General features: G+C 37.8%; 1 protein-coding gene across 6 annotated transcripts in view; it reads left to right on the forward strand.

Annotated features, from left to right (window-relative positions):
- Positions 1-9,309, forward strand: part of ABCG2 (ATP binding cassette subfamily G member 2 (Junior blood group)) — a 140,558-nt gene extending 131,249 nt beyond the window's left edge. For all 6 annotated transcript variants that reach the window (XM_030918643.1, XM_030918648.1, XM_030918645.1 and 3 more), the window contains 5 exons: positions 1,591-1,715; positions 3,414-3,568; positions 5,396-5,485; positions 6,349-6,431; positions 8,626-9,309. In XM_030918643.1, the coding sequence (XP_030774503.1) occupies positions 1,591-1,715; positions 3,414-3,568; positions 5,396-5,485; positions 6,349-6,431; positions 8,626-8,773 (601 nt within the window). In that variant the 3' untranslated portion in view covers positions 8,774-9,309. The remainder of the gene's footprint in view (positions 1-1,590; positions 1,716-3,413; positions 3,569-5,395; positions 5,486-6,348; positions 6,432-8,625) is intronic.
- The last annotated feature ends 2,236 nt before the right edge of the window (positions 9,310-11,545 follow it).

Below are 11,545 nucleotides of genomic sequence, written 5' to 3' on the forward strand. Positions count from 1 at the left end.
TTTTTTTTTTTTTGTTTTTTGTTTTTTGAAACAGGGTCTTGCTTTGTTGCCCAGGCTGGAGTCCAGAGACATGATCGTGGCTCATTGCTGCCTTGGCCTGCGGGGCTTGTGCAGTCTTCCCACCTCAGCCTCCTGAATAACTGGCATGCCTAGCAATTTTTTTTTTTTTTTTTTTTTTTTTTTTTTGAGGTTGAGTTTCACTCTGTCTCCCAGGCTGGAGTGCAATGGTGCGATCTCGGCTCACTGCAACCTCCGCCTCCCAGGTTCAAGCAATTCTCCTGCCTCAGCCACCCAAGTAGCTGGGATTACAGACACCCGCCACCACACCCAGCTAATTTTTTTGTATTTTTAGTAGGGACGGGGTTTCACCATGTTGGCCAGGCTGGTCTCAAATTCCTGACCTCAGGTGATCCACCCGCCTTGGCCTCCGAAAGCACTGGGATTACCGGTGTGAGCCACTGTACTGGGCCACCTGGCTATATATATATATATATATATATATATATATATATATATTTTTAAATTTTTTGTAGAGACAAGGTCTCACTATGTTTCCCAGGCTGGGTATTTTTCAAGGATGGATCACATTTGCCCAAATGTACATGTCACATGTAAGAATTATTAGAAAGGGAAAGAATGAAGGAGGTGGAAGAGTTTGGAATTGTGGGAGAAAGATGTCAGGAAGAGGAAAGATTACAATTTGATAGTTGACAGGGATGTATGGCTGGAAGACATGATCATTGAAAGAAGGCCTTTTTCGGCTGGGCACAGTGGTTCACGCCTGTAATCCCAGCACTTTGGAAGGCTGAGGCAGGCGGATCACAAGGTCAGGCATTCGAGACCAGCCTGGCCAGCTTGGTGAAACCCCGTCTCCACTAAAAAAATACAAAATTTAGCCAGACATAGTGGCTTGCTCCTGTAATCCCAGCTACTCAGGAGGCCGAGGCAGGAGAATTGCTTGAACCCAGAAGGCGGAGCTTGCAGTGAGCCGAGATTGCACCACTGCACTCCAGCCTGGGCAAAAGAGCAAGACTCCATCTCAAAAAAAAAAAAAAAAAAAAAAAAAGGGAGAGAGAGAGAAAGAAGGTCTTTTTCTTTTTTTACCTTGAGAGTAGAAGAGGTAAGAAGAGCTTAGTGACCTGAAGCTGCACTGGGGGACTTGGAGAATAACAGGCCACCTTCCTAATCAGAAATAGGGAAAAAGAAAAGCTTCTATTCCTACCAAAATCAGCTACTGAAGTGCTGTTCTTCAAGGAATGCCAGCGTCGAAGAAGGAAAAGCATTCTTTGAAGAGAGGGAGGATATGTGGAATCTGTTCCCCTGGACTGAGTGTTCAGGAGCTAGAAAGAGCAATAGGAGGGAATTGTGTCATGAGAAGAGGGGCTGTGCACAGAGCTTCATGGGATGCTGTCCCAGGGAGGCTGGCACCCAAGGTGTTCATGGGCATGCATAGTGGGTCTAGCTCTGATGATGTGGGAAACTGGCTTGTTCCACCCCTGCTGTCAGCAGAGGTCTATAACAGGCAGTCTAGCCTGCTCTGTGGCTTCTTAAACTAATCTGGGATGTATGATATGTATTTTTGTTCTATAGACATGAATATATCAGCGGATACTACAGAGTGTCATCTTATTTTTTTGGAAAACTGTTATCTGATTTGTTACCCATGAGGATGTTACCAAGTATTATATTTACCTGTATAGTGTACTTCATGTTAGGTAAGTAAGTAACAAAACAAAAAAGGACATGTCTTTAGTCTTGCCTATGGGTGAAGTCAGTTGTGCCTTGCAAGCATGTTTTTGATTCTCAAAACTTTATATAAACCAAACCATGAGAAAAGGAAACACTTGTCCATTTTGCACTCTCTGAAACAGTTGTTCACTGTCAACTATTTTTGTCAAGACTGTTTCCCAACTGAACTTTTTTGTTTGTTTGCTTTGTTTTGTTTTTTTGAGACACGGTCTTGCTCTGTCACCCAGGCTGGAGTGCGGTGGTGATCATATCTCACAGCAGCCTCAACCTCCTGGGCTCCAGTGATCCTCCTACCTCAGCCTCTGAGTAGCTAGGACTACAGGCACACATAAAGATGGAGTTTTTGGTAAAGATAGGGTCTCACTGTGTTGCCCAGGCTGGTCTTACACTCCTGGCCTCAAGTAGTCCTCCTACATCAACCTCCCAAAGTGCTGGCATTACAGGAATGAGCTGACATGCCCAGCCTGAACTTGTAAAATCACTTATAAAACTATACTTTACTGAGAGATGCTTGTGTTATACACAAACATGGAAAGAATTTATAAAACTTTGAGACTATGCTGGAGAAGCTGGGATATTTATAACCTATCTATGTTTTCTCTCTCTCTCTCTCTCTTTCTCTCTCTCTCTGTCTCTCTCTCTCTCTATATATATATATACACACACACACACTTAGAGATATATAGAATGATTAAATATACTTAATCTCTTAGAGATATATAGAATGATTAAATGTGTATATATATATATATGTATTTATTTAATATATATTCCCCATCCCTGCTTCTTTAATGAGAGAAAGACAGTGACTTTTGGGACTTGCTAATTTAAAAAAAATACTTGTTTGACAGATGTGGAGATTCATTTGTGCATTATGCTCAGGCTTCACTCCAGGCTCCTTGCATCTGATTTCCATATATGTCACTGATACATGCACACACACACACACACACAACCCCCAGAAATATCTATTTTGACACTACAAGATAAGAACTACTGATTGAGCTTAAACCTTCCATTTGACAAATAATAGGTGTGTCCTAAACAATCAGGGTTAGGATCTAGATCTCCAGACTCCTGATTGGTGTTCTTGTGGCTCTTTCAAATCTTCAGATTGTATTACCTACAGTATTAGCTCACTACAGTTTAGAAAGCAGTTTATGAAACTTAATTTAATCCCATTTCAATCCAGAGTGATGTGGTAATCTGTCTAGGGAGGCTTGGGTTATGGAGGCCCCCTGCTCCTCCCCCAGATACTACAACCATTGTGAGGTCATGCCAGTCCCTTCACTCACACAGTTACAGCACACAATGAGTAATGTGGGCACCTATGGGCAAATGAATGTGCTATTGATGAGTTTCCTATGAAAAGAGAAGGCAGTTGAATTTTGGCTAGTTGTACTTCAGGAATTCAGAAATTGTTCTAATTATACATAATGGCACATAAGTGTTATAAGGACCAGTGCTTATGCAGTTCTGTGAGAACTTCATGCACTTACATGGACGGAAACAACATTGGAGACCCAGGGTGGTTGGAGAGTGGATGACTTTTTTTCATTCTGATACTAGTTTCTTAAAATATTAGTGTTAAATTTGCACAAGCAATCCCAAACATATGGTGACCTAGGCAGTTGGGTTAACTTCTTCTTCTCTTTCTGACTAAGGATTGAAGCCAACGGCAGACGCCTTCTTCATTATGATGTTTACCCTTATGATGGTGGCTTATTCGGCCAGTTCCATGGCACTGGCCATAGCAGCAGGTCAGAGTGTGGTTTCCATAGCAACACTTCTCATGACCATCTCTTTTGTGTTTATGATGGTGAGTCTGAACTGTGTTTCCTCTGAGAAGGAATTGTTTTTTTCCTTCATTTCTTCCTACACATTCACTTGTCATGTAAAACCTGTTTTGAGGACTCTGCTTCAAGGCCATCTACTGAAATAGATTATGTTAGAGAATATACTAACTTTCCTCTTTGCCCTTATCCAATCTTTTTTGCTATGTTCTAATGTAGTTCCAATAATTTTAGTTAATATTGTTGCTAATGAGCTTTTAAAAAGTGTTTCTTGGTGACATATTATGAAACCTTAATAAATTGGAATTTCAAAAACCAGAAAACATTTGATCGGCAGATTCTCTTGAGAATGACAGATTATTTGCCTGACTTTCATGCTGGTGTTAGAGAACTGCTAGCTAATTTTATTTTTTACATTTTTAATTTCTGTTTTAAAAGTTCCCACATACAGCACCGAACTGCTAGCTTGTTTACCCACCAGCAGAGATGGTTTGGTTGGATTTATAATACTGTTTTCCAAGACACACGTTAAGCCTCATAAGAAGCAGAACAGAGTATGGTGTGAGCGGTCTATTTTGGCTCCCTCTTGTATTTTGAAAAAGAGTGTTTTAAAAATATTGGAAAATTGGGAGAGTTCACACACTACTAAGTACCTCCTTTCTGGGTTTTGTTCCTGACATTCGATATGCTTCTGCTTATCTTTTTTTTTTTTTTAATGGTTACTTAATTCTAATCTTACATGCCCCTAAATTTTGCACTTAGAGGAATCAACAGTTGAACGAAACCAGTTACCTTTTTTCCCTTTCATCATCATACTTGACAGGAACATGTTGTGTCTGCTAGAGTAGGAGTAGATGTCTTTAAATAAAAATAATTAGCACAAACTCTTGCCAGAGTTTAATTCTTCCATTTCTGGACTTGAAAACTGCCAATGCAAACATTAATGAGAAAGTGATAAGGCTTGTTTATATTTCCCATACTGTCATCCAGCAAATACAAATGTTTTGGTTGATTTATTGTTATTTAAGGATTTCTACACATAACATTAAAAACTAGTCATAAAACTGTATTTTACTCAGAGATGGCTGCGTTATATGATAAGCACTTGGTCAGATCAAGTCTGAATATATATAGTCATACCAGCAGCATCATTATTGTTATGCATATACCGGTATGCTTGTGGTGGCAATTAGTTCTCTTGTCAATCTTCAGCAGGTCTTCCTGGCATCTCCATTGTGCTACTGCTTTTTGGCAGCTTTAAATGATGGCACTGATCCTGTTTATACTCTGCCTCTTGCCACATTATACTCTGTATCAGTTCTAGACTTTGGGTTATGTTAAGCCTGCATTCAGAACCTCATATCCTTGCTAAAGTCATAGGGATATAGACTGCAAACCTTTGTAAATAACAAATCTTATGTGAAGTGTGGTGGGCGTGTGATGCTCAGGATTGATCTGGTATAGGTTCTTCCAGTGCCAGGTGTATTGGTGAGCACACAGTAGTGGTTGTGTCATTATGACACTCAGTGCTTCTTGACCTTCCATTGCGTGCAGTTACAAATAAAGTTGAGTACATAGTCTTGACAATTGAGGATCTTCCGATTAAATGGAATATCTAATATGTATTAGATATTTTGTCCTTTAAAACCATAAATGACTTCAGCTATATAGAGATGTGCACATGCAGAGGAGAAGTGTTTAGTGAGTGTCTAGAGTAAGTGGAAAAAACTTCAAGAAAGAGTTGGTTTTAAAAGAAATACTTACAAAGTGGTAGGGACTTGAAGAGGGTATTCTCTAGAATTCTGCATGAAATTACTCAAGCAGTCTTGACTCTTAGTATTTGCTTTTTGTAGATTTTTTCGGGTCTGTTGGTCAATCTCAGAACCATTGCATCTTGGCTGTCATGGCTTCAGTACTTCAGCATCCCACGATATGGATTTACGGTAAGTCTTCCTTGTCTGTCGTTGTGACTGCGTTCCCAAGCTAGGAACAATGGAAATCAAGCTTCCTATTCTCATTTCCCTGACCATGAGCCGTGAAAGTCTCCCATCCAGAAACCTTTTAGGAGCAAGGAATGAGAATTTCCTGTTAGCCTTGGTTAACACATGGCCGGGGAGTCATTTGCTATTTTCCTCAGTCATCCTTTAAAGGGCTGAAGAGTGGGGAGATACCTCCTAGTAAAGGAGAAAGATTGACTAATTGATGAAAAACATATTGTTGCGTTTCAGTTCAATAAGGAAATAAATGAGAGGATGGGAGACTAGAATACATATGTTTATAATGAAAGGAAAATTAGAAGAACAAAGACCATATAATAAGCATAGTCATATTGACTTTTGCAAGCTCATTAACTCCAAAGTAAACTGTCTGTGTCTTAGTATAGTATAACCAAGCTTCTAACTTCCAGAAATTACAACTGGTTCTAATGAAAACAAACAAGAACAAAAGATTGTCACTGTAAATTAACAATACTCATTGAGCACCACTGTATCGTTTTAATTAGAGTGTTTATGGGGTTACAAAATTGGGGAGAGAAGGAGGAAGGAGCTATGGTGTAATATAGCTAGAGGTCTCCCGCTTTGGCCAAATACTTTACTTCTTTTGTATTGGAAGCCAAAATTCCAACCCCAGGCTTCTTGATTGCCAGGGAAAATAACATTAGTTGGTTTGGTGAGACAAAGACTGTGAATATGTTTTCAGAAATAACAATAAAGATTAAACTCAGAGGGCATGATTGTGATAACTCTTTGGAAAGTTCTTGAAATTTAAAACTGTTTACCTTGCCCTGCTCTCGCTTGTGTTACAGGCTTTGCAGCATAACGAATTTTTGGGACAAAACTTCTGCCCAGGACTCAATGAAACAGCAAACAGTACTTGTAACTATGCAATGTAAGTTTGTGTTCAGTGTCAAAATGGGTTTTGTTACTACCATGGTGTGATGTAGAAAGGCCACTGGGCTTAGATCTGTATGAGTCCTTCCAGGGGTACTGAACTTTTCCGAGCCTACGTTTTCTCATCCATAAAGTGAGTTGTGCGTGAATGCACGTGAACATGCGACACAGCCCCTCAGTATTCTGCTGCAGTAAAAATTGTCTTTAACGTGCAGCAATGTTTCTTATGTTTGTTTCTTATTGTTTGTTTTGGGCCTTTTAAAAGATCCTTTTGATATTTCGATTGTGGGTTTGAATTCTTGGTTTTCAGAGCATTTGAGATTGAAGTGAGGGGTTTTGATATTTTATCAAGGGCTTATGGTCACTGAACTGTATGGATTCTATGAAATCTATGGGTCCACGAGCTCACGGATATTTCTGAGCCCAACCCATGGACAGTAGTAAGAATGAAATAGGCAGCAATAGCACAAAGAAAGTGAACATTTCTCTGCCAAGATCCTGGCACTTCCACTGCCTCATGCATTTGGAAGACATCATGAAATCAAAGGCCGCATAATCATGTGGTGGTGTTTTAAATTAACTTGAAGTATTCCCTATCAATCAATTTATCCTCTAAAAAAACAAGAAACACTTGGGTAAGTTGAGGAAAAAAAACATTTTCACATAATGTTAAATAGATTCTAATAACACTAGATAATATTGTTTTAAGAATTTAGTAACACGTTCCTTTTCAAACCATTATGATTGCTAATGGTTTGATTTTGATACATAAATTAATGAGAGAAAAGAGAATGTTGATATGATCCTAAATCTCCTGAATGTTCAAGTAGAATATAAATAATTCTTAATAACAAGACAAATTACTCTTCAGTTATTCACAGGAAATCCTCTATACAGAGAGGTTTTCTTTATTCTGTCCCTCTCTTTTGGCTTGATCAGAGTGGTCAGGATGAAGTGGATGGGAAAAGTGGGACCAGATAAGGAGGGGCCACCATGGGCTTCATGGTAAGGAAAGATGAGGCTTCATCCTCAGAAGGCAAAGGAGGAAGCTATTCCTTTTTTTTTTTTTAAACGGAGTCTCGCTCAGTCGCGAAGACTGTAGTACAGTGGCAGGATCTCCGCTCACTGCAAGCTCCGCCTCCGGGGTTCAAGCCATTCTCCTGCCTCAGCCTCCCGAGTAGCTGGGACTACAGGCGCCCGCCACCTCGCCCGGCTAATTTTTTGTATTTTTAGTAGAGACGGGGTTTCACCGTGTTAGCAAGGATGGTCTCAATCTCCTGACCTCGTGATCCACCCGTCTCGGCCTCCCAAAGTGCTGGGCTTACAGGCGTGAGTCACTGTGCTAGGCCAAGAGGAAACTATTGTTATAGTAAAAGAGAGTCTATGTATGTTTTTGGAATTGCTGAATTCCAAAGAGTTGCACAAAAATGGTATCAGGCAGTAACTGTGGCGGTCCAAGGTATTTTTAGTATCAGGTGCTTTCCTAACCTGTGGCAAGGAGTTCATCCTACTCTACTCTAGCTGCCACTTAAGGCTTAAACCTACTAGCTGAGTCTGCTGGGAATGTCTTGTACCTGAGTATCTGTGATGCTCATCACAGTCTCGGTGTAAGAGCTGACAGAACGTGACTTTTGCAGGAAAACCAGGCACACCTCTTTTCCTGGTTTTGGAATTCTTAGCCTGTGTTGTTTTTTATGGCTGTTTGCAAGGGTAAAGAGTACTGTAAGAGCTTTGATCATCTTAGTAAGGGTCATAGGTGTCATCTGTTTAAGCGGATGTTTTCTTTATCAGGGATAAGGGAACTATTACTTGATAAATGTTTCTGCCCTTTGGAGAGAGCAACATTACAGATTTGGAAACCAATACATTTGAGTAGGCTAAAAAGTCGGTGATTCAAAGTATGACTCTGTAAACCTGGTCAAGTTCCTTAAACCTTAGTCTCCTCATCTTTGAAGTGTGTACAATGTCCATCACATTGGATTGTTTTAGGAATTAACTAAGTTAGGATCATGTTGCTTGTTAGTGTCTAGCAAAATTGTAAGCACACAATGACTGTTAGCTATGACATCTGAAGGGATAATCATTAAAGGCTTGGTTGACTTTTAGGCTCCCTTAAGGAACAGTGGATATACTGAGTAACATTTGACAGATGCTAGGAATGAAGTTATATTCTTTTTTCTGTTGAATTTCAGATGTACTGGTGAAGAATATTTGACAAACCAGGGCATCGATCTCTCACCCTGGGGCTTGTGGAAGAATCACGTGGCCTTGGCTTGTATGATTGTTATTTTCCTCACAATTGCCTACCTGAAATTGTTATTTCTTAAAAAATATTCTTAAATTTCCCCTTAATTCAGTATGATTTATCCTCACATAAGAAAGAAGCACCTTGATTGAAGTATTCAATCAAGTTTTTTTGTTGTTTTCTGTACCCTTGCTGTCACACTGTTGCACAACAGCATTTGTTTTAAAGAGATACATTTTTAGAAATCACAACAAATGGAATTAGACATGAAAGAATCCAAGATATCATGTATTGCATATTAGTTCATCTCCTCAGACAGTAACCATGGGGAAGAAAATCTAGTCTAACTTATTAACCTAAAAAAGGAGAATTGAATTCTGGAAACTCCTGTCGCTGGCATTTGTTTCCTCATCTTTAAAATGAATAGGTAGGTTAGTAGCCTTTCAGTCTTAATACTTTACGATGCTGTGATTTGCCATTGTTTAATAAATGACAAATGTATTAATGCTATACTGGAAATGTAAAATTGAAAATATGTTGGAAAAAAGAGTCTGTCTTATAGGGTAAAAAAGCCACTGTGATAGAAAAATCTTTTTGATAAGCACATTAAAGTTAATAGAACTTACTGATATTTCTCTCTAGTGGTATAATATCTCAGGAATCTTGGCTGAGGGTTTTGAACTGTAGGTAGAGTAGAGGTCCATTAATAGAATTCTTGCACTATTTCTGGAACATTCTAGCTGTGGAAGGTCACGTAACCTTCTTGGGGTAATTCAGTGGTTTATAATCCAGGTGTGTGTCAGAATCTTCTGAGGAACTTTGCTAAAATACAAAAGTCTGGCCTCTGCCTATCCGCAGTGCATAAGTATCTCCAGATCTACCTTCATAAAGGAATCTGACCACTCCTGGATTTGGTAATTTCCAAGATCTTTTCCAGCTCTGGAAATTTTACTTAGGATTTAATAACTATTACATCTGTCCCTGCGTAGGTTTTCTTTCCTACTTATATACCTTATTTCTATATGTCCTTTTCATTCTAACCTTCATCAGTAATAGGGAAATATTTTAATTTTTTTTTAGTTGAAGGGTATTGTACCAAAAAATATAGTTCAGTGAATTATGTGCAACCACCAATGCAGGTCAGGAAATAGAAGATTGTAGCACACAAAAGCCCACTCAGCCACTCTCCCAGTCACGGCTTCCTTTCTTACCCCTGTGTTATTTTTGAAATGACACTTACTGTATTCCCCTATGTTGCTGTTATGAGAACATTGCTACAGCCAAGTGTTATGTTTCTGTGTGCATAGGTTGATACTTAATTCTCTCCCCACTTTTTAATAAATTAAAAGAATTTGGAAATAATTTTGGATTGACAGAAAAGTTGCAAAGATAGTGAGGAAAGTTCCTGTCTACTCTTTGCCCAGCTTCCCTTAATGTTAACATTTTATATAGCAAGGTGCATTTGTCAAAGCTAAGAAATTAACATTGGTACAATCACTGTTAATTAAACTGCACACAATATTCACATTTCACCACTTTTCCACTAATATTCTTTCATTGTTCTAGGATTCAATTCATGAGACCACAATGCATGCAGCCCTCTTCTTTAAAAATAAATACTTTTCAATACTTACAGGAATTAAGTGAGCTGGGGCATCACTGGTGTGTAGATGCCCTGAGACTGGTCATCTTGGAATTCATTTAGTTTGTCAGTGGGTGCCCTGACATTCTGTCACAACATCAATTTGGGAACATGGCATTATATTTTTATCTTTGAACTTTTTTCTTTTTGGATGACACTTGATTAAGGCATCATCTTGGAATACATTATCTTTTGTCTTGGTTATGTGATCATGAAGATTAATCAGTTTTTCCTGTTCTTGGTATAATTCCTGCTTTTCACATACCTGTGCCTTACAATTCTCTGTATATACCCTTCCCTTATTACACAGAGAGAAATATCTATCTATACTTTTTACACAAGATATACTTCAGAAGAAACAAAACAGCCAAAATGATTAACAACTACTTTTTAAATAAATGAGAATTTAATTATATCCTGTTTTACGTATCCTCTTTTTATATTAAAGTTGCTTTTATATACTTTTGTTGCGGTAAGAACCACATAACGTAAAATTTATCATCTTAACCATTTTAAAATTAAGGAACTTTTAAAAAAGTATGGTTTATTTTCTTATAAAATAGAAATTTATTTAAGGATATAGATATCCATATATATTATATATACCTTGTATATTATATATATTCTCTATTTTATATCCTATATATCAGGATATATATATTATATAGGATATATATCCTATATATAATTCATATCTTACATATTATATATGGGTATATATATCCTTAAGTAAATTTCTACATTATAAGAAAATAAACCACACTTTAAAAAACGTTCCTTAATTTTAAAATGGTTAAGATGGTAAATTTTATGTACTCATTTTATGTTTTTTATATATATATATTCTTTTGATTTTATTTTCCCGGATGTCAGAACTAATCTATAATGGAGACAAATTAATGTGGTTTAACATAAAATAAACCTCAGTTAAATGAGTATAAGTTGCTATTTGTACTGTTTATACAATAAATGTATACTATCTGTATTGCTTTGCATTCTTTAGTGGCAATATATAGTGTTTTATGATACCTCACTGTACTGTGTCTAAAGAACTTTTCTTTTGGATATAGCAGTAGAATTATAAAAGGTCATTGGCTTGACAACACCTGCAAGTCATCACAGTATTTTAAAAACTTTTTTGATTGGTTTTCACAGTAAAAAAAAAAAAAATACTTTCTATTACAGCCCATATTTTTGCACATGCACAAAAATATAATCCAAACAA

The sequence above is a fragment of the Rhinopithecus roxellana genome, chromosome 2 (assembly GCF_007565055.1).
Source record: "Rhinopithecus roxellana isolate Shanxi Qingling chromosome 2, ASM756505v1, whole genome shotgun sequence".
NCBI lineage: Eukaryota > Metazoa > Chordata > Mammalia > Primates > Cercopithecidae > Rhinopithecus > Rhinopithecus roxellana.